General features: G+C 44.5%; 19 protein-coding genes across 19 annotated transcripts; 11 read left to right on the forward strand and 8 right to left on the reverse strand.

The window, feature by feature from the left end:
* Positions 1-57: 57 nt before the first annotated feature.
* On the forward strand, positions 58-2847 carry EHEL_060420 (nuclear pore complex subunit Nup170; the record flags this gene model as incomplete). Its single annotated transcript, XM_003887347.1, has 1 exon — positions 58-2847. One exon carries the CDS (start codon positions 58-60, stop codon positions 2845-2847), a length of 2790 nt encoding a protein of 929 aa, XP_003887396.1.
* Positions 2848-2919: 72 nt separating this feature from the next.
* On the forward strand, positions 2920-3774 carry EHEL_060430 (Tom40-like porin; the record flags this gene model as incomplete). The annotated part of the gene is made up of 1 exon (XM_003887348.1): positions 2920-3774. The coding sequence occupies one exon, from the start codon at positions 2920-2922 to the stop codon at positions 3772-3774; it is 855 nt and encodes a 284-aa protein (XP_003887397.1).
* Positions 3775-3799: 25 nt separating this feature from the next.
* EHEL_060440 (mevalonate pyrophosphate decarboxylase) lies at positions 3800-4708 on the reverse strand (the record flags this gene model as incomplete). The annotated part of the gene is made up of 1 exon (XM_003887349.1): positions 3800-4708. One exon carries the CDS (start codon positions 4706-4708, stop codon positions 3800-3802), a length of 909 nt encoding a protein of 302 aa, XP_003887398.1.
* Positions 4709-4757: 49 nt separating this feature from the next.
* Positions 4758-5084, reverse strand: EHEL_060450 (homeobox domain-containing protein; the record flags this gene model as incomplete). The annotated part of the gene is made up of 1 exon (XM_003887350.1): positions 4758-5084. The coding sequence occupies one exon, from the start codon at positions 5082-5084 to the stop codon at positions 4758-4760; it is 327 nt and encodes a 108-aa protein (XP_003887399.1).
* A 228-nt stretch (positions 5085-5312) lies between these two features.
* On the forward strand, positions 5313-6845 carry EHEL_060460 (T-complex protein 1 subunit zeta; the record flags this gene model as incomplete). Its single annotated transcript, XM_003887351.1, has 1 exon — positions 5313-6845. One exon carries the CDS (start codon positions 5313-5315, stop codon positions 6843-6845), a length of 1533 nt encoding a protein of 510 aa, XP_003887400.1.
* Positions 6846-6910: 65 nt separating this feature from the next.
* EHEL_060470 (uncharacterized protein) lies at positions 6911-8854 on the reverse strand (the record flags this gene model as incomplete). Its single annotated transcript, XM_003887352.1, has 1 exon — positions 6911-8854. The coding sequence occupies one exon, from the start codon at positions 8852-8854 to the stop codon at positions 6911-6913; it is 1944 nt and encodes a 647-aa protein (XP_003887401.1).
* A 104-nt stretch (positions 8855-8958) lies between these two features.
* Positions 8959-9774, reverse strand: EHEL_060480 (Tub-like protein; the record flags this gene model as incomplete). The annotated part of the gene is made up of 1 exon (XM_003887353.2): positions 8959-9774. The coding sequence occupies one exon, from the start codon at positions 9772-9774 to the stop codon at positions 8959-8961; it is 816 nt and encodes a 271-aa protein (XP_003887402.2).
* Positions 9775-10178: 404 nt separating this feature from the next.
* Positions 10179-11345, forward strand: EHEL_060490 (TPR repeat-containing protein; the record flags this gene model as incomplete). The annotated part of the gene is made up of 1 exon (XM_003887354.1): positions 10179-11345. One exon carries the CDS (start codon positions 10179-10181, stop codon positions 11343-11345), a length of 1167 nt encoding a protein of 388 aa, XP_003887403.1.
* A 127-nt stretch (positions 11346-11472) lies between these two features.
* Positions 11473-11940, reverse strand: EHEL_060500 (uncharacterized protein; the record flags this gene model as incomplete). Its single annotated transcript, XM_003887355.1, has 1 exon — positions 11473-11940. The coding sequence occupies one exon, from the start codon at positions 11938-11940 to the stop codon at positions 11473-11475; it is 468 nt and encodes a 155-aa protein (XP_003887404.1).
* Positions 11941-12245: 305 nt separating this feature from the next.
* On the reverse strand, positions 12246-12983 carry EHEL_060510 (uncharacterized protein; the record flags this gene model as incomplete). The annotated part of the gene is made up of 1 exon (XM_003887356.1): positions 12246-12983. One exon carries the CDS (start codon positions 12981-12983, stop codon positions 12246-12248), a length of 738 nt encoding a protein of 245 aa, XP_003887405.1.
* A 160-nt stretch (positions 12984-13143) lies between these two features.
* Positions 13144-13944, forward strand: EHEL_060520 (uncharacterized protein; the record flags this gene model as incomplete). Its single annotated transcript, XM_003887357.1, has 1 exon — positions 13144-13944. The coding sequence occupies one exon, from the start codon at positions 13144-13146 to the stop codon at positions 13942-13944; it is 801 nt and encodes a 266-aa protein (XP_003887406.1).
* Positions 13945-14179: 235 nt separating this feature from the next.
* On the forward strand, positions 14180-14428 carry EHEL_060525 (uncharacterized protein; the record flags this gene model as incomplete). Its single annotated transcript, XM_059743514.1, has 1 exon — positions 14180-14428. One exon carries the CDS (start codon positions 14180-14182, stop codon positions 14426-14428), a length of 249 nt encoding a protein of 82 aa, XP_059599497.1.
* A 208-nt stretch (positions 14429-14636) lies between these two features.
* Positions 14637-15395, forward strand: EHEL_060530 (uncharacterized protein; the record flags this gene model as incomplete). The annotated part of the gene is made up of 1 exon (XM_003887358.1): positions 14637-15395. One exon carries the CDS (start codon positions 14637-14639, stop codon positions 15393-15395), a length of 759 nt encoding a protein of 252 aa, XP_003887407.1.
* Positions 15396-15476: 81 nt separating this feature from the next.
* EHEL_060535 (uncharacterized protein) lies at positions 15477-15743 on the forward strand (the record flags this gene model as incomplete). Its single annotated transcript, XM_059743515.1, has 1 exon — positions 15477-15743. The coding sequence occupies one exon, from the start codon at positions 15477-15479 to the stop codon at positions 15741-15743; it is 267 nt and encodes an 88-aa protein (XP_059599498.1).
* EHEL_060540 (uncharacterized protein) lies at positions 15740-17488 on the forward strand (the record flags this gene model as incomplete). Its single annotated transcript, XM_003887359.1, has 1 exon — positions 15740-17488. One exon carries the CDS (start codon positions 15740-15742, stop codon positions 17486-17488), a length of 1749 nt encoding a protein of 582 aa, XP_003887408.1.
* A 32-nt stretch (positions 17489-17520) lies between these two features.
* Positions 17521-18243, reverse strand: EHEL_060550 (DNA-directed RNA polymerase II subunit RPB3; the record flags this gene model as incomplete). The annotated part of the gene is made up of 1 exon (XM_003887360.1): positions 17521-18243. The coding sequence occupies one exon, from the start codon at positions 18241-18243 to the stop codon at positions 17521-17523; it is 723 nt and encodes a 240-aa protein (XP_003887409.1).
* Positions 18244-18307: 64 nt separating this feature from the next.
* Positions 18308-18592, forward strand: EHEL_060555 (uncharacterized protein; the record flags this gene model as incomplete). Its single annotated transcript, XM_059743516.1, has 1 exon — positions 18308-18592. One exon carries the CDS (start codon positions 18308-18310, stop codon positions 18590-18592), a length of 285 nt encoding a protein of 94 aa, XP_059599499.1.
* A 38-nt stretch (positions 18593-18630) lies between these two features.
* Positions 18631-19125, forward strand: EHEL_060560 (putative HemK-like methylase; the record flags this gene model as incomplete). Its single annotated transcript, XM_003887361.1, has 1 exon — positions 18631-19125. The coding sequence occupies one exon, from the start codon at positions 18631-18633 to the stop codon at positions 19123-19125; it is 495 nt and encodes a 164-aa protein (XP_003887410.1).
* A 90-nt stretch (positions 19126-19215) lies between these two features.
* On the reverse strand, positions 19216-20559 carry EHEL_060570 (histidyl-tRNA synthetase; the record flags this gene model as incomplete). The annotated part of the gene is made up of 1 exon (XM_003887362.1): positions 19216-20559. One exon carries the CDS (start codon positions 20557-20559, stop codon positions 19216-19218), a length of 1344 nt encoding a protein of 447 aa, XP_003887411.1.
* Positions 20560-20565: the final 6 nt, after the last annotated feature.

The raw sequence follows: 20565 nt of genomic DNA on the forward strand, positions 1-20565 counted from the left end.
GTAGCATTATGGTCCGATGGTCCTTTAATTTTACTTTGGGGCAGAAAGCCCTTAAAAATGGAGACGAAGCATCCAAGCCTTATCGAGGCAAGAAGGTATGAGGAACGCAAGCTCCCCTCCATCAGAGATATATATACCGGATCTGACCAGACATATGCGGTTCAGAAGATGATGGTGAAAAGGAGGGAAATAAGCATCCCAAAGATCGAGTACAAGAGATGTGGAATGTTACCTGTCATGAATGCACTGTGGTTTTCGAATGGCAAGAATCTTGTGATCTGGAGGTACGAGAGTAACGAGGAGGAGGAGATAGGAACATTTTCGTCTGAGGTATTGGAAGTGATAGTGTTTGTCCCTAAGGCAGGGATTTTCAACGAGAGGATATCTCACTGCCTATTTATTGCAACTGAGAAGCAGGTGATGATCTATGGGATTGAGAAGGACACCTTTTGTTTGGTTAACACAGACTTTGTGACATCTTCGCCAAGTTGCGTGAGATGTGCGGAGGCCTCGAATGGGGATGTATTTATAGGATGCGAGAATGGAAGGGTGTACCAGGTTGTATACAAGAGTGTTGACTCGTGGTCATTCAAGATTATGCACGTTTATGATCCAAGCTCGTCGATTCTGTCGAGCCTGGTTCCGTCTGTTCTGAAACGGAAGAAGTCGATGGTTAAAGCCTTGAGCTCGGGAAGAAGATTTATGGTTTGCCTTGATAGAAATGCCACGATATACAACATCGAGGGTGGGATGTACAAGGTGAAGGAAGTTGTTCTGTGTAGAGAATATGTTGATGTACAGGTGGTTGATGAGAAGGAAGATTCTGTGTTTTTCTACCTAATTCAGAGAGATGGCTCGAGGGACTTCTACGAGGACTCCAGGCTTGTAATGACAAAGAGATCGCCAAACATTGGGGACATGACGGAGATCAAGGAGATGAAGGTGCATACATCGAATAGAAGGCTGTGCATGGCACGGAATGGCCGGTATGATGGAAGTATTGTGACGGTGGTATCGTTGAACGAAGACCAGGTCTGCAACTTCGACAAGCTGAAGAGTTCTGAAAGCTATGAGGTGATTGTTATGAAAAGCGACATAGAGCTGATTGGAATTGACGGCAGGACCATTTTCCTCTTAGGGAATAGGAGGATCTTTATATACGAGATCCAGACCATCGAAAAGTTCCTTTTGAACTGCAGGTCTGAGGAGATTTTCAGTATGTACAAGAGCTATGGAGAAAGAGAAATGCTGGTAATATACTACGAGCTTCTTGCAAGCAATGAGGATGTGGGGAGATTGGAGTATCTTTGCTTGAAGAACGATGATTCTCAGGCTTCTGCGTTATTTCTGTACCTATACAGATTGATAAAGCCCGTCCTAGGGATTCCATTTGAGGATATTCTGAATGGAGAGAAGAACATATATCTTGAGAGGATCCAGAGCAAGATGAAGAACATGAGGGGAAAGGTCAAGGCCAGGCATCTGAAGGAGGGATATGACTTTATAGATGAGTTTCTGCAGACGTGCTTCTACATGAACGTGCTATATGAATATTCTGTCAATCTGGAGGGAAGATCGTTAGAATATGTTCTTCTTGAGGACAGTGAGGAGTTCAAAAAGAGGACTCTTAAGTCGATTCTGGAGATGTTCAAGGTGAACCAGAGTGTTGAGCCTCTTATAAAGACGCTTAGTGCCCGATGTCCTTTGTTTCTCCCCATGGAGGAGGTTTACTACCAGAGAGGACTCGAGATGTTGAACAAAAGGCCTTCGAGGGAGGTGCTGTTTGAGTCCTTGAACAACCTTAAGAATGTCCAGTATAATGAGAGTCTCATTGCAAAGTACAACGAGTTTGGATTCTACTATGGAAGTACAACACTTATCAGAGAGAACTTTAACTTCGACTTTGAGTACGGCGTTGAGATTCTGAAGAAGAGTATCAGGTGTGCTGGTGCATTAGGTCTTGCGCTGGAGGATCCAAGAGAGGATTTCTTGTATGCATTGTTTGAGGCCCTGCTTGATATTCTGAAGGAGAATGAGTTTGGAAAGGAGTGCAGTTGCTGCGACAAGCCAGGTGCCATGGTTCTGAATGACATAGTCAAGATATCTGTGCCATTTCTTGAAAAGTTCCTGAAGGAAAAGGCTATGTCATCGAGTGACCCTAGGATATTTGAACTTCACTGGAAGTACTGTGTCTACAGAAACGATAAGATTAAAGGAACACAGTCCCTGTTGGAGTTGGCTGACAACAAGCCTGTTCCTTTGGAAACAAAGATCGATCTTCTGAGAACAGCATTGAGTGTGTCGGTCAACACATCACTCTTCAACGAGGTGAAGCTTCGGCTAGAACTTGCAGAAATACAAGTCGATGTTTTGAAAAGAGGCAGGATTGACCCCACGATAAGCAACAACCTCTTGTCTGCAGACGAGCTATTTAACGACTATGCATACAAGTATCCCGAGCTAGCTCTTAAGATTATTGGGATATCCAGCTACACAGACAAGGCCGTTATAAGGGAGCTATGGGAAGAGGGGATGAGCGGAGACTTTGATTCAGCAGTAGAATTTCTAGGAACTGTTAAGGCTTCTGGGCCTGCGATGGACTGTAACATAGTTGGGGACATTCTGTGCTCCAAAATGACCAAGGGAAAGAAGCTTGGAAAGGCATTAGCAAGCGCTGGGTTTAGCTACCTTGAAGTTATAGGTTTCCTGGAGGAGAAGATCAAGGGAGAAGACAATAACCATCCTGAGATAAAGAAGATGCTTCTGAGCGATCTCAAGGAGTTTTCCAATAGCAATGAGTTCTACCTTAAGGTTGAGGAGTACTGCCGAAAGAAGTATGGAATCTAGAAATAAACCTTATCGCCTCCACCTTTGAATGCAGAGTGGGCTTGAATTTAATTATGAAAATTTTACCATGGGATGCGATGGATCTCGAACATCCTTAGGGATATCAGAAGGTCTTGTTCCAAGAGAGAAATAACATCCACATTTGACACCTATAATGCCGAGGCAAGTGAAATAATCACACCACAAGTATGCAGCGGCGTGAGAACGGAAATATCGAAGACGATTTCTCCATTCCTCCAGGTGTCGAGGGTTGATATTCTCGACAGGAATATGCATGTCAGCCAGATGTTTGGGACTCTGAGCTTAGGGAATTCCCTGGTGCAGATCAGCACGGACCATGAAAACAGCGTTGGGGTCAGGGCCATGAATATGTCTGGAAACCTTGCCACTAGGGTCCATACAATAATTACAGGTAGGAAGGAAGTGTTCAGCCAGATTGAGGTAGAGATGAAGAATAGAATCAACAGCGTTGGGCTGAAGCTGATAAGCCCTGCTGTAAAAAGCACAGGGATGGTGTATGTTGCGAATGTGCTCCAGCAGTTTGGGTCTCTGAGCCTTGGCGCCGAGATCATCGGAGCCGATTCCGAGCTTGGGATTTCGGTGTGTGGAAGATATGAGCACAAAGGCGGAATCTTTTCTCTAGGGCTTCAACAGTTTACTGCATTGAGTCTCAACTATTATCATAGAATTGGGAAATTCTTTGACATCGGGGCAGAAGTACAGGCGCCGAGAGTCAGTCCTCCGAGTGCTGCCATAGGATGTAGGCTGTCGACATCAAAGACCCAGGTAAAGGCGAGTGTGAACAGCGACATGTCTTTAGGCTTTTATCTTGGAGAAAAGCTGACTGAAGGACTGACTTTCAATGTCAATGCCGAGGTCAGTAGATCTGGATGTACCCACGGATTTGGATTTTCATTGGAATTCTAAAGCTACCTCTAAGGCTAAAGGTGTTTCAGTAGTTGCAAGGAATCAGCTTGTAGGACCTGAAGAAGTTCTTTACTTCATCAAGATGTTCCTGCAGGGTTATTAGAAATGGATTTGGGCCTGCATCGAAGGTGTATGCAACCCTCATGCCGTCCCTGTTGAACTCATGGCACATCTCAATGATTTGGAATCCGTCATCTCTTATATATCTGATTGGAGGATACGTCTCCATGAGGATGCCATGGAGTTCGTTGGACTCCCTCATTGTGAGGTAAGCAAACGCACTGAAATCCTTCTGAGAGATGTATTGGGCCATTGCGTTTGCCCTTTCTTCCATCCTGGGCAGCCTGTCTCGATAAAAATTACTTGTGTCTGCTGTTCTTATCATTCCTTTTGTACTCCCTACTTTCTTACAATCTTCCGACAAGATAATGGAGAGAATCCTTATTTCGGGCCAGGGAGGTAGCCTTTCGACGGCAACGCCATTGAACAGGCAAATTTCTGGGGATATACTTCTTCCAGCGCTTCCCGAACCAATTCTTGCAATCGTGCATAGCTCTTCTTTTTGCATCTCAAGACTGTAGAAGTCGTTCAGAGCCAATGTCAATGCAGCAAACCCAGACGCCGAAGATGCAAGCCCGCACGAATGGGCAAAGTTGTTAAACGATTTGATGCAGATCGGTCTTCTGTCACCCGATTTGTCTCTGAATATCTTCACAACACGGTTCATTCTTTCTCCAATGGCAAGCATTTCACCGTTTAGGTAGAAGGTGTCTTCCATAGAGTGCTCAACAACAGTCTCTGTCAGGAAGTTTGTCAGAGGGAAGGATATAGATGGATTAGAGGGAATGTTCTTTATTTCATCTACCTTTCCCCAATACTTTATGACTGCAATGTTGGGATGAGACATTCCGTAGCCAGATGATAGGCCCTTCATTTAAGGGTTTTGCCTCCATCAATCTTTCCATCAATAATGCCCAGGTGCCCTAGCATTCAATGTCTAACTCGTATCCCTCCTCCATTTTTCTAGTTGCCACATGTGCTAAAATATACAGCTTTGCAGGGCATCCCTTCGAAATACCTCCCTCGCCCATTTCACTACCCCTCCTCGCTCGGTTCTTTGTCTTTTGTCTCTGGTTTTGAAACCATATCTGTACTGTCCTCGGGGATATGTTTAGGATTTTTGATAGCTCCTGCCTGGTTGCTGTGGTAGGAAACGGATTATCCTGGAAACAGGCCATCAGTGTTTTAATCTGGCTCCCTGTCATCCTTGTTCTGGGGCTTTTGCTTTCCCTCTCGGCTTTTTTGCTCATAGTATAGGATAGGCTTACTATTTTATCCTTTTGATGAAACAGAAAAACGCCCTATTAAGTAAAAGAATTTGCCTCTCTTTTTCATTGCATCGCCTATAAATATCTGGGAAGCCTCTTGCCCAATGAAAGCAGGAATTGCAAAGTGTTTTAGCAGGCTGCATGCCCTCAAGGCACAGGATACACTCTCCACTCCTCTTGGTGTTAATCTGTCTGTAAAAATTTACCCCAATGAATTCCACGCATTCCGAGGCTCAGGTCACGCAGTTCGGGCAGGCAATCCGAATCAACAACAACACGGCAGTAACGCTCTCCACGCTGTTCTCGTCTAGCATGGGCCCGTTTGGGAGTTACAAGGCGCTGATCTCTCCAGGGCAAACACTTCGCATTGCAAAGGATGGGAATACCCTTTGCAAGGAGATACAGTTTACTCACCCCACATCGATCATCATTACAAGAGCAGCAACATCGATGTATACTACATTTGGAGACGGGGCCACCTCCCTGATTGTTCTGTGCTGCGAAATATTCAGCGATGCATTTAGGCATTTTGAAAACGGGGTGCCTATTCCGAGAATATGTGCTTCTCTTCAGCTATGTCTTGATGACGTAATGAGGTATCTCAAGACGCTGGAAAGGCCATTTGAAGATGACACGCTTTCGAAAATGGCCTACAGCACCATCAGAACCAAGGTTGATGAGGACACAGCCTTGAAGTTGTCAGCGATATTGGTTCAGGCTGTTGAGAACGCGATTCAATCGCAGTTCTTCGACATAAACATGGTGGAGGTTATCAAGATGCAGGAAGGAGATGTATCTGAAACCATGTATGTGGATGGGCTTGTGCTTGATCATGGAGGAAGACACTATGCAATGCCGGATAAGCTTGAGGAGGTTTGTATTTTGATAACCAACATGTCGCTTGAATATGAAAAGCCGGAGATAAATGCGGAGTTCTGCTATAGTTCTGCAGAGCAAAGGGAGGAGCTTGCAGGAAAGGAAAGAGAGTTTATACTGCAGAGGTCAAGAGCCATTGCAGAGTTTGGGCGGAAAATCAAGGAGAAGCACGGAAAAAGCCTGATGGTGGTGACTGAAAAGGGGATTGACCCCTATTCGCTGGAAGTGTTTGCAGCCTCTGGGATCCTTGCGCTGAGAAGAGCAAAAAGGAGAAATCTTGAAAGACTTGTGAGAATGTGTGGGGGGAATGTGATTACGCAAGTTAGCCAGCTCAATGAGAGGGTGTTGGGATATTGCCAGAGAGTGAGCGTCAGAAAGATAGGAGATGAGATGTTTACCTTTATTGAAGGAACGCCATTCAAAGGATCATGCACGATTCTAATTAGAGGAAATAGTCAGCACGAGATGTCCAGAATGGAGTCTGGGATTAGAGGTGCTCTGAAGAGTCTTTATATGTCTCAGAAAAGTAAGACATATATTGAAGGTGGATATTCGCTCTACAGGTCGCTGATTTCTTACATTAGAGAAAGAATGGACAATGTTTCCGAGAAGGATGTAGTTGGATACAAAGTAATGGAAAACTCTTTCCTTAATGTGGTCAAGGCCTTGCTGAGAAACTCTGGGAAGGACATACAAGAAGAGCTTACAAAGATTCTCAGAGGACAAGAGTGTGAGAAGGTTGTCGACAATTCCTCTGTAGTTTCGGCAGTGATCTCTAACTCTGCCATCATTGCCACAAGCCTGCTGCTGGTCGACGAAATAATCAAGGCAGGAAAGCCAATAAAGGAGAACAAACCCGAAAATTAAAACTATTTTAATTGACTGGAGTATAGCTTCTAAAGGTTTTTGGAATGCATCTTATCCTTGGTGTTTTATTTGAATAGGCTTCTACTATTTGCAAATCTTGAAAATGCGTTCGGGGTTGATTGATCAGGTGTCTCTTCCTTCTTCAATGGAACTTGAGGAATAGTGGGAGCATTGCTTGTTATGGATTGAAAAATATTGGATGGTGAGGTGCCGCTAAACAATCCTTCGAACTGTATAGAGTTACTTTGAGGCATCGGCTGCCCAAAGATGTTAGCAGGCTGTGCATTAGAAATTGGACGATGTGCTGCTTCTTCCCTTTGTAGCACATTTCCGCCAAAACAACTTCTATCTGGCTTGCTTTCTATTTTCTCTGGACGAACTTCCTTTTGCTGGCTCTCCAGCTTCTCCTCGGGCACAGCATCTGTAGGCCCTTGGTTAAGATTAAAATGCTGTGTAAAGTTGTCTCCCAGATCATCGTTGTCTATCTTTTTTTCTACATAACCCACCTCTGTCAAGGTATTTTGAACACTTCCAAGATTCACATCCAACCCTTGGCTGATTCTTCCCACCTTTCCAATTCCATAGAACAATGGCTTCGTATAGTGTACAATCCTTCTCCTTCGTTTCTTAGAAATACTTTCTATTGCACTGTCAATGTACCTTACTGCATTTCTTATGTTTTCCTCATCAATCCCTCTGTAGACTTCAAGATTGTTAAGCATTAGCGAAAGCTGTTCCGCCATTTCATCCCCCATCGATCTGTGGTTCTCGAGCCTTGTGACATTCATATATACCTGCTCAACAGACAATGACAAATCGTTTGCATTGTATTTGTACATCCGAAAGGTCTTTTTCTCAACTTTTATTTCCTTAAAGTCCTTGGTAATCTTATCTATCTGGGAACCAATTCTCTCAATCAATTCGTCCACTCTAGAATCCCCTGTCACTTTCCTAGGTACATCTTCGTCCTTAGGAGGCTTGCTGTCCTCCACTTCTACAGAAGTGCGGCTCTCCTTGATAGAATCCAGTAGATTGTTCAATGATGAAAGTGGCTTGTCCTTTCCAGCTCCTGTGGCATAATCCTCCCCATCCACTTTCTTCAGTCCCTCTTCTTTCGAAATCACATATCTCTCCTCTACAAAATCAATGTCTTCCTTCAACTCTCTTTCGTTTTCTATCCCACAGGCCTCAAACTTGCTCACAACCCCGTCTTCATCAACGAGGTACACATACTCTCCAGAGTAGTCCATACCCACTAGATATCTGACGTTGAACTTCTCATCTGTTCTTAAGCTCAGAAGCTTTATTTCTTCTTCTAGATCCAACTCATAAAGGCCATCTCCAAGGAATAGGAACTTGGAAGAGTTGCTAGACGCTAACAGATTCACACCGTGGAAATCGCAATGATAGTAGCAGGGCGTTGCATCTCTGTCGTAGTCCACATCCCCAGTATGAAGTATGTTTTCAACCTCAACGTCTCCAAGGGCCAGCTTCTCATCAGTCACAACTATGATCCCCTCCCCTCTACTATTTCGAAAAAGCCTCTTCACATTCTCATGGCTCATAAACTTCTCATCCATGCCAACAACAAAATCAGGAAGAAGAAAGTCCTTTACACCCTCCCTTTCATACACGAACTTCCCATCCTTGAATACCTCCAGACGTCCGTCCTCATCCAGAATGCCTAGGTACTCATTCCATACCTCTCCTCTTCTTATTCGGGCCTTTGCACCAATCCTCTTGATGGTAGAAGAGAAGAAATCTAGAACAACCACCTCATTGTGCTTTGCCATAACAATCCTTGTCTCGTCCTTGCTTAGATAAATAATGTCCTCCTCAAACTTCCTTTCATCGAGAAATAATGTGGTGCCAAATAGAACAGCTCTGTGGCCCTTGACTACGAGGATCCTCGAACATTCTCCTGGGCATAACTCACCAGATCCAGCATCTCTTTCCCTCAACACAAAACTGGCCTTCTTCTCTATTTCTTTAACATCGACTCTTTTCATTCAATACAATTCAGGCGTCTGCTCAGAAATATATTTTATCCACCGAAAATGGCCTTATCAAAGAATATTTATTCTTACTTACAATCTACATCCAACCTCAGGCATTAGTCACACCCAACCTTGTAGTCCAGCGCTGCAAGCGCTATTGCAAAGGCTTGCACTCCAGACCAGGGATATGTGTAGTCGAGAATGTACTTGAACCTCGAAACCTTCCCGAACGTCAGTGTCACATACGTGGGCTCGAGAGGATGTATAAGCTGGAAATTCTTTACAGAAGGTGTAGTCACTCGCCCATTGAAATTTAGAGAGTAGCTGTTGGTTTCTACATTGTAATAGGGCTCCTTGTTCTTCATTACAACAGGCTCGTCCAGGGAGGACCCTAGTATCCCCATGAACATCACAGAAAATGACCTTGGGCCTCTTCTCTTAAATATGGATGTTGCGTACTTGATCTCTAAGACTGCCTTTTCCCCTTGATAAAAAATGTATTTTGTTCCGAACAAATTCGACTTCAGATACCCTATCTTTTCTTCATTACCTTGTCCAAGTAGATATATCTCAAATCCGCACATCACTCTATATGCCTTTAGGAGCTTGTTGGCCCCGTACTCGTGGCTCTCGTACAGATACTCATTGAAAAACCCATGGCTGACGTCTACCTTCCCCCTCGAGATCCTGCCAATAGGATATGGGTCGAGCATCGCAGATACCCTTTCCTCTATGTTGTGCTCACGATCTGCAGCAATGCGCAGCTCTTCTACATCGCTATCAGACATGTTGTCCAAGTATTCGATGACCCGATTTTCACTTGGAGAGTATGAAAACTCATAGACTAGTGGAGATAAGGTACATTGCTCTCCATCTCCAACGTCATGTGCATGCTCGGTGGAGGTTGCCACATATCCGTTTTCTCTCTCCATCAGAAAACACCCAGCTCTTGCTTATATCCCTAGCTTCTCCTGTCGTTTCAAAACTTAAAACCAATCATCTCTCGTTGAAGAAAACATGATGCATGCAGCCTTTGTGTCTGAAACAGCCTGGAATGGACAGCGCTATATGATGGGTGGTAGGTCTAATGCACGTCACATTGATGCAGCTTCTGAGGATAAGAGAACATCCGGCGGCCATTTCCATAGGCCATGCACATCTTGCAGCAAGAGATAAATGCACTTATACTGGGCTTGGCAGAGATGATGCAATTTCCGAAAATGGCCTTGGAAGTTGATTGGATGCCTGGAGGACAAATTAGTCAAAGTAGGGGGAAAGATGTTCGATTAGTGCGCTGGATACATCTTAAGACACTCACCATGGATGTTCCCACGCCATGAACTCGTTGTTTGGAAGACTGAACAAGACGCTGAAGATGGAGCTCAAAAAAGCTCTTCAATCTGGGTCCAGCAATGAAATGTTCAGTTTTCTTAACGAATATATGAAATTTGTTGAAGATGATAATGATTCCTATAGACATCTGTTTCTGGTTGGTGAGAATCCCTTGGTAACGCTAGAGGAGAGCCGTGAGGATATGAGGGAGTTCAACAAAAAGTGCCTTGAGTTCCTTTCCAAGACGATAAACAGTAGCAAGCGGTCACATCCCTACGATTCTACTCTGTCTGAGGCAGAGACATACATGGGCCTTGGATACGAGTTTGGGCTGTTTGGGCTTCGAAGGGATGGAAGGCTGGCAATAAGCTATTATTCTTCTGCAGCCAGGCAAAACCACCCGGTGGGAACGTTCAGGATGGGGCAATGCCTTGAAAAGGGTGTTGGAAAGCCCAGGAACCACAAACATGCTCTAAATTTCTACAGATGCTCCGCCAAGCTGGGCTTTATTGTTGGGATGCATGCATACGGCTCTGTTCTCATCAATGGAGACATAGGAAGTAAGAAGGACTTCCAAAGCGGCCTGTTCTACCTGAAGCTTGCTGTCAGAAAGGCTAGTAAAGAGTATCCATATCCATACTACGACCTTGCACAGATATATGAGTCTGCTACAGCACCCAGCGAGGTCCAGGCAGACGATGAGTATGCATTCAAGCTGTACTTGAAGGGTGCTGAGCTTGATTGCCCAAACTGCCAATACAGAGTGGCAAGATGCTGTGAGCTCGGCGAGCTGAAACAAGAAAAGAACCTTCCTCTGGCAGTTGATTGGTACAGGAGGGCCTCTGCTCTTGGGCAGATAGATGCTCAAGTAATATACTCAAGAATCTTATTTACAGGAATTGAGGGTGCAGTCCAGTCAAATCTGAAGGAATCGTTTTTCTGGGCACTGAAAGCAGCGGTGAGGGGCCACTCGCAAGCTGCGTTCTCTGTTGCAGAGTTTATCGAAACCGGATGCGGAATGCCGAAAAATACATTCTTGGCACTGTGGTGGTATACGATCTCCTATGAGACAGGGAATACCCAGGCAAAGTCTAGACTGATAGAGCTTCAGCGCCAGATAGAAATGAAGAACGAGGGGACTAGAGAGTCGAGATGCTGTGGATGCTTCTAGCAGCACTTCTCCTTTGTATGTTTTCTTTATCTATCAGAGAGACAGAACAAAAGCTCTCAATAATAACAAACTTTACTAATTAAAATTTTTTGTCAATGAGATTTCTGTTTTCTTTCGACATCTTCCATTAGCCGTAGTGCTCGCCTCTCTTAATTCCTTCTATTTCGTAAAGAAGTACGTACTCCTCTTCTTTGTAGCTGCTTGGAATGAAGCTAAACTTGAAGCTATAGTTGCAGGTAAACAAGTCATTGTTGACTTTCTCTATCTCCTTGTGAAGCTTCAGAAATTCGCTATACTTTACATATATCTTCAGCTTCTTGAATCTGTGATAGTCCAAAATCTTTCTGATGTAGTGTGCTAGATTCTCCAGGTCATGAGAAATCTCGATCCTTAGGACCTCGTTGTCTTCAGGCTCGTGCCCACTCGACTTCGTGTAACACAGACGGTATTTGATTTGCTTATCAAGTACTGTTGGATGGGATACATACACAACTTTCTTATACTCTTCTCGGCATCCAGAAGGAAGTGTGCTTGTCTGGTTCTGCGAAAATCTCTTCATCCCTACCGAATGGGTGTTTTCAGATCCATCGCACATCGGGGTGCAGCCCATAAGCGAATCACTTAAATAATTATAGCCAATTTATTTTCTTTATCAACATATAGCCTTTTGAGGCCTTGCCGCAAGACTCGCACCAATACACCCGCATTAGTAGTGCTCTGGACACAGCTTATTAAGGTCCTTACAGTTTAGAAGAAAATGTCCAAGGCGTCTGACACATCGTTCCAATCAGGAGCAATGCTCTTACCGCCTTGAATGTTATAGGGAAAATGACTCGTAAAAGCCCAACAAGACTTCTACTTAAGATTTTCCGGGGTTTTGTGTAAAGGCAAATTTTATATTTACTTCTTTTGCTCTCTTGAAAGTCTGAGGATTGCAGAGTAATCAACCCTCACAGTCTTATCTTTGCTTGGAGGCCTCGGATCCGGCAAATGTTGCTCTGCAGCACTTTCAACCTCCTCGTGCTGCTCCTCTGTGTGATCTACATCCTTGGCGTCCGCCTCATCTTCAGCCTCATCTTTAGTAGAAGACATTTCCTGGCTATTTTTAACAACAACTGCTATGCTAGTAGGTTTCTTCTTGGGCGTCGAGCCCTCTACATCTGGAGAGGCCCCGGTCTCGCTCCTTCTCTTCATAGCTTTACTAGAAGATATGCTTATTTTCCTGCTTAGATCTTCGCTCAGCATCCCGTCCCTGTACAAGTTCTTGTAGAGCCTGTCCAGAATGCTGAGCTTCGATAGTAGCTTGAACTCATAGTCCTTTAGAAGTAGTACCAGCTCTTTTCCAACTTCAAGATCCCTCCCGTTCTTGATCACATGGGATCCGCAGAGCTCCCCAACCAAAACATCAAAGTAAAACCTCTCGTTCATATAGTAGATCTCCTTGATCTGCAGCCAGTTGATCTCGTCCTGGTTAAGCGGCGTGTTTTTCAGGAAGTAAGTGTCAAGAATTTCCGGATACCTTGAATATAGCATTTCGCTTGTCATCCCATCTAATTCACTTGTACTTGCTATTGCATCGAAATCAGACCCATATATGCTCAAAAGCTCAATAAATCTCTTTTTCATGCTCGAGTCCATAACCCTCAACCTTGAATAATTTTATTACCCTAATAAGTGCCCTGGCATCTTAGACTTGTGTCCACGTCAGGTTTCGTGCCAGATTTATTTGAAACTCTCCATTATCAGAATTGTAAGGTGATCTAAACATTCTATTTATTTTCATGTCTTTCGAACCACAATGAAGCTGGTCGCTCTTGCTGCTACTATCCCAAAGATCCTGTCTTGGTACGAGCCTGCAATCGGAGTGGACAAGGCCCCAAGAGACAACATGATCGTGAAGCTCCAGGAAAGTGAAAGCACGAACGATAGAGAGTACAGCCCAGGTGGATCCGGAAAAGAAGTGCACGATCCCTCGCCAGATCAAGATGCAAGCCTGAGTGACATCGACGAGAAAATCAACGAGTATCCTCCAAGGGAAGTATCGCCTACGCAAAACAGATCAATCCCAGTCGCTGATGACGTAAAGGCAAAAGTGGACAAAGTTGACGAACTGACAAGGGCATTCAATAAAAAGATAGGGACTACAAAGGTGTCCGGGATTCATGACAAAGAGGCATGGAACAAGCTCTACGAATACTTAAAGCTGAACTTTAAGGACTTCCTTATAGACGGACACCTCTCCATAGAGCTGCACATCAGATATGTTCTGTGCTGCTATGTCGTTGCATTCATTCCGAGCCAGTTTGCATTTCTCTTCCCTGCATTCTACAAGGTGCTCATTCCGAAAAGGGCAATGAAGGTTCCCATCCTTAGTGATGCTTTGAAAGGAATAGACAGGTTCCTAACGTTTGTCAGCGACCAGAGTACAAAAACCTTCATCATAACATTCTATGTGGGGCGCCAGAATTCTCTTGTAGAGGATATAGAGTTCATAAAAAAGGTTCCAGACCTTATCTTTACAGACCCCATGGCAATACTCAGAGAGATTCTAAAGTTTGAAATAAGAGCTGAGGGGTATGACAACAAGAAAGAGCTATGAAATCGCATTCTCCTAGGAGTCAAGGGAAGAGCCCAAATTTATAGGAGCTACTAATCCTAATTGTCCTAAAGCTATAAATATAATCGCTTGAGACGTATGTTCCCAAAATAAACTATGCATTGATTCAATTATTCTTGATGATGAGAAACTCTAAGGCAAAAAATGCCTTCCAATTGGAAAACGTTGAAACAGGTGTTTTGCGCAAAATATTTAACGGAAAAAGCATCAAGACTTAATGAAATTCATAGTTGGAATAGTCTCATTGTTTGCAGCATCTGTTTTCTCCTCTTCAGCAAGTAGCCTAGGTAGTAGCAGCAGATATTATTCAAGGTCAGTTTCTAGTACTTCTGCTGGTTCAGGTTATCCATTCTACAGTCCGTACCTTTTCTATCGGAGTCATGGCGCCTTTGGACCTTACTCAACGGATGCTAGCAAAGATTCTTCATTGGCAGGCACAACAGCAGCATCGCCCCTTCATTACTAAGTGATTGGACGACTTTGGCGTACATCAATAAAGCGTAATGCACAATTTGTTTTCTCTATTCCTTTTCTCATTTTCAATAGGTACATTGCCTGTCACATCAGTATCTGATAATGCACATAATTCGTTAGAAAAGTTAAAGAAAGAACCAATTATCTGAGTTCAAAACAGACAGAAAAGTATAAAACAAATGCAGAAGCTCTTGAAAAAGATGAAACTAAGTGTTCTCATTCCCTTTATCTCACTAGTTCTCTGTGAAGCTGCAAAGAGCAACGCCCCAGCATCGGATTCACCTGCTACATCAGCTGACGGAACAGGGTCTTTGGCATTTGCCGTTCCCTCATATGCAACATCAGGAAGCTCCGCGGCAGTCAACATCATTTACTCAATTGTACTGCTGGTGGCCATAGCTTTTATGAACATCCCACGAAAGTCGTTGGAGCAGTCACAGTACTCTACTACTGCAGTGCTGGGTGGATACTTCGCCGTGTCGCACATTCTCCAGTCCTTGGGAATAACATTCGAAATGCACATGATTGCAGCAGCAGTGGTTGGTGTCATTGCAGCCGTCATGTCCTATAAAAAGGAGCTCAGAGACCTGCTCTTCAGCTTAATCTCGGCCTATGGAACGACATACTTCATTGTTTTGATCACGAGGTTGGAATCGCTTCTCTATGCAAGCATCTTGGGTGTGGTTCTCTTCTTTGTATATGTCATCTATGGAAAGATGAGAGGAGACGAAAGGCTTCTAGTCGCAATGTCGAAGGCCGATGTGTCCAGTCTTGGGTTTGCAGCCTTTGTAAATGTCTGGGGTGTTCTTGACCTGTTCGGGGGAATGCATGGGATAAATGCAAGCGAAGGGCTGTTCTCTGGATTCCTTATCGGTGGTATCACAATTCTCCTGGTTTTCGTCATTGTATTTGTGATGAACTATTTCCAGGAGTGGACTGAGGAAAAGATAAACGGCTAGACGATGTCTTTCCCGTGTGGATAAAAATAAACTCTTTCCTGTGATTCTTAGTATTTGATGTGAAGTGGGCTGCAGGCCCTGATGTTGGAGCCAAAGGTCGAGTGTGTGTACCACCCGTCATTCAAGAAGTCCGTTCTAAGGACGATGGGGGCGTCGTTCATGTGTGGATATGCCGTGGGTGCCTCCTTCCGGTGGATTTCAGGCAGTAGATGCAACTATGGCCAGTATCTCGGAAACAAGCTGTGTGTTGCTGGGATGTGTTTCCAGCTTGGGAGGAGAGGAATTGGTGCCATGGCGGAAGGAATGAAAAATAATTTTATCCCTTGGCGGTTTTCTCCCTGGAAATGAAGCTATTTGGGCAGGAGTCGACGTATCTGTATGGAAGGATACTGAACAGAAAGTTTATCGCTCCTTCTGGATCTTATGAGATTGAGCCGTTGAACATGGCCAGCGGGATGCATCCTGTTAGATACAACGGGAAGATAGAAGTGTTCTATGTGTCTCCGATATTCAACAGCTATCTTGTTTCCCGTGAGGAAAATGTCAATGTGCTGTTTTCTGTCGACGGGAAGGTGACCATCACGAACGACGAGGTTGACAAGGATGTGCTGTACACTTTCCGGGTTGTTAGGGAGACCGATGACCTCAGGGTGGCGGAGATATACAAGTTTGACACGTTTTACCCTGGGTTTAAGACAACTGGCGAGGTCAAGTGGAAGAAAGACAATGATGGGCGTATGGTTTATAATGTAGAGACTCGATATGGGTCTGGGACTCTGCTATTACAGAACAACGATGTGAAGGGTGTTGTGAGTGTTGTTCTATACAAGAAGGACAAGCAGCTTCACTTTGTGCAAGTTGACGATCCAGTGAGTGGTGTTCTAAAGATGACCGTTGTTTCTGCGGTGTCTGGAAATAGCTATGGGGTTAGAAATGGAAATATCAGGGGGTTTCTTGTTGCAAGTAACGGATACAAAGCTGGAGACACTGTGGAATGCGTGGTCAGGAGGGTTGGCTTGGGAAACTATATGTTTGCAGAATATGCTGAACTAAAAATTGGGTCTACCATTGAGGCTAGGGTCAAGGATTATGGGAGAGACAGGATATACCTTGAGTATGAGGGCCACGAAGGATACATGATGATGTCTGAGTCGGCGAGAAAAAGATACGGAGAGTATGTGAGAGGTGTTTTGTATGATATCAAAGATGGCGTGTTTTTGATGAGTACTAAAAGAACGTCCGGGTTGAAAGAAGCTGAAGAGGGTGTGAATTTATCTGTTCCATTTGACATCTCGGATGTGGAGGATGAGTCTAGTAGCACTGTGGAGGAGGACGAGGGGAGTGTGAGCAAATCCTTGAATGCAGAAAGGAAAAGAAGTAAGGCTGTAACGGAAGAGGACATCCTAATGGACATTAGGGCACACCCTGGGGAAGCCATGCCTGTGATAAAGTACATACAGTATAAGATAGAGATAGGAGAGGAGGGGGGACCTGGAAAGGTGTTCTACGAGTTTCTTCCTAAGATTGAGGGAGAAGAAAAAGACAAACTTTGCATTTCATTTGTGAATTACCTTATGTTTGTCAAGGACACTGAGTGTCTAAAAACAATAAGAAGGCTGGCAAAGATATGCTCGCCGAGGTTTCTAGATGTTGTTGCGTCGAACACTGACGACATCCAAGTCCTTAAGTTCTATTTTGAAAAGACTAATACAAAGAAGTCGTTCAGAATGTACCTGGATGTTCTGTTCAAGGCAGACAAAGAAGAGGCGATGCGTCTTGTCGAGAAACACAAGGAATTCCTTTCTATATCGATTGGAATGATATACAAGTACTGCGATAGTCCAAGGGCATGGGTAGAGAAGCTCTTGGTTGACAAGAAAGATGTGTGGATTTCATACATCAGAAATGAAAAGGGAGCATATCTCCGAAGTCTTTACAGAAGAGTTGTTGACAAGAAGTGGAAGGTGAGCGATATGAAAGAGTTTTACAAGATGTGGCTGGAGTATGAGAAAGAAAACAACGGAAATGTTGAAGAGGTGAAGTTGAGAGCCAAGGAGTATGTCGAGAGTGTCAAGAACAAATCCCATCCATAGAAATAAGAAAATAAAGGTTATTGAGCACCATTTTAATCCATCGTTTCTGTTGCAGATGCCAGCCCTGCTATCTTCTCCTTGAGTATCCTTAGTCCTTCCAAGACAACAGCAAGCGGCCCGGCACCTCCCTCAACAACCTCCACACACATGTGAATCTTGTCTACTTTCTGCATCGGATTTGCCTCTCCCTGCTTTACCCCGGGCCACTCCTCTTCTATGGACTCCTCAAACCAGTAGTCAGTCTCTCTCCTGATGTTGTCCTTGTCGTACTCGAAGCTGATTGCAGATACCGGAGACCATTTCGAATGAGTCTTTCCTATCCCCTTTCTCCCAATGCACCGGGCCTTTAGGCCTTGGTCTCTTGCTAGTTTTGTGATGATAGGCCCGCTTTTGATGACCACGTCCTCCTCATCACAGATGATGTCTCTTGTGCTCACAGCCCTCAGCGTGTCTTCCGTGTGTACCACGTCTATCTCAAACACAACAGAGCATTCGGAGCAGAATCCAGAGCACCCGCACTCCTCCTTGTACTTAAGACTTCTTTTCGAATATATAGGAACGAGCCCAAGCCTATGTGCAAGCACTTCGTCAGGAAGCACTGTGTTGTTTCTTTCTATCTCCACCATGTCAATTGCAATCGTGGGCACCTCGGAAATCAGTATCCTTCTCAGAGCATTTGCATATCCCACCGTCGTGTTTGAAAGCGTAAACTTTATGTGCCCTGCTGTTAGTTCCTCCACAGTCAGGCCTATCATCCCTAGGGCCTCAAGAATTTTTGAAAAGTGATACTTGTAGCAAGCGAAATGACCCTACCCTCAGATGCACATTTCCTGGCTGAGCCATTATTCAAGGGCAGTGAGCATGCTATCTTTTGTTTTTGTGACCATCCTCACGCTGATCTCCATCTTCAGCACTCACTCTGAGATGCCCAGAGCGTTCAAAGCGGCTTCAGTCGCACTGCTATTTCTGTCCGGATGTCTCATTCGGTGCATAGCAACAACACTTTACACAAAGGGATGCATATGCATGGTATACACGCTTATTCTCCACGGGATCTTGCTTTTTGTACTTATTCTCGGTGCAAGAATGGGCTCTCACAAGTAGGGATGATGCTCTTGAGGGCCTGCTCTTCCAAGCCCCCTATGGACTGGTACGATCCCGGTGAAGACACATACACGCTAATGGATGTAATCGAGAAGGAAGAATTGGAGATGAGGGTTGTCTTGGACCTAGGAACATCCACAGGCGTGCTAACAGATCTTTTGAAGAGAAGGAACACTGTTGTGTCGACCGACCTTAATATCAAGGCTCTTCAAAACCACAGCGGAGGAAATCTGGTGAGGGCCGATCTATTAGACAGCATCAACCAACAGTCTTTGGATGTTATTGTGTTCAATCCGCCATATGTACCCGACACGGACGACCCTATTATAGGCGGAGGGTATCTGGGAAGAAGGATCATCGACAGATTTGTTAGCCTTGTCAGTGTCAGGGTTGTGTATCTCCTTGTGATAGAAGCGAACAGGCCAAAGGAGGTAATTTTGTTACTTAATGGGAGAGGATACAGAACCAAGATCCTTAACGTGAGGAAAATTCTTGGAGAAACAATTTATATCATCAAGGGCGAAAAGGAATAGACATCCCGGCCGCTCATTCTTTCTTACTTTGGCAATGCTTTCGACATAGGAGGACTATAGATGTTGTGGCCAGAAGTAAACATGATTGCTTCACCTGTCTTGCAAAATAGCAGATATCTGACTTCTCATCGACTCTAGTTTCCCAAGTAAATGGCCTACCATCTCTTCCATCTTAATGATCTCTTTTTTCTTTGTAATGGTATCGACCACCTGTATCGAGTTTGCAGCCATTTCAGATTCTCCTATCACAACAATAAACGGAATCCTCTTTCCTACAGCATACTTGTGCTGGGTTTCAAATGAGGATCTCCTGGTATAGAAGGTCTCGCTGGGAATTCCTCCATCTTGCAAGGCCTTAAGAATCGTCAACCTCTCTTCGAGAAATAGCCCTCCAGATGCCCCGACATAAACCATTGTGGACGATTCCTTCTCATATCCTTCATACAAAAGTGAGAATATCCTAGAAACACCTACAGAGAACCCCACACAGGGCGTCGATACACACCTCTCTCCCAGATTCTCAGTCAGGTTATCATATCTGCCTCCTCCAATCACGGACCCTACATGCTTTCCAAGATACTCCGCCTCAAGAATCATCCCTGTGTAGTAGTCCAATCCTCGTGCTAAGGAAACATCCATCACCAGGCTCCCCTCGCATCCAAGGATCCTGCAGAACTTGAAAAGTTCCTCCATGTCTTGAACTCCCTCCTTGCATCTTTCTATCTCATAAACAGGGTCTTTCTTGAGAAGCTCCAGAACCTTCTCTTTCCCAGTCATTTCCATGTATCCTTTGATCATCCTCACCTGGCCCTCGTTCAATCCCTTTTGAATAAACTCTTTTGAGATATCCTCCCAACTCATCTTTTCGATCTTATCGATGGTGGAGCATATCGTCCCATGACTCCCACTGGGGACTCCAACAACTTCCAGAATCGATGTCAGGATCCTTCTGTCATTCACCTTTATCTTGAATTCACCAATTGCAAACCCCCTTAGTATCCTATCCACACAGCTGATCACTTCTGCATCAGCCATCATCCTTATGCACTCCCCAGCAATGTCAAAGTCTGCCTGCACAAACTCCCGTAGCCTTCCTTTGGCAATCGAGGGTTGGTCTCTTCTGTACACTCTTCCAATCTGGTATCTCTTTATCCTCCTTATCTTGTTCGACGCCAGATATCTTGCAAATGGAACTGTGAGGTCGTATCTTAGCGCACATATCTCTCCTCCCTGGTCCTTCAGATCGTATATCAGCTTGGTGTCCTCCCCGTACTTGTTCGTAAGAATGCTCTTCATTTCAAACGTCGGTGTAGAAATGGGAACTGCCCCATAGAGAACAAACACACTCCTGATCTTTTCTATAATCTCCTCGTACAGAAAGCATTGCTTTGGAGATTCATCCGCCGTGCCTTTCGGTGTTTTCAAACTCACCATTTCAGG

The sequence above is a fragment of the Encephalitozoon hellem genome, chromosome VI (genome assembly GCF_000277815.2).
Source record: "Encephalitozoon hellem ATCC 50504 chromosome VI, complete sequence".
Classification (NCBI taxonomy): domain Eukaryota; kingdom Fungi; phylum Microsporidia; family Unikaryonidae; genus Encephalitozoon; species Encephalitozoon hellem.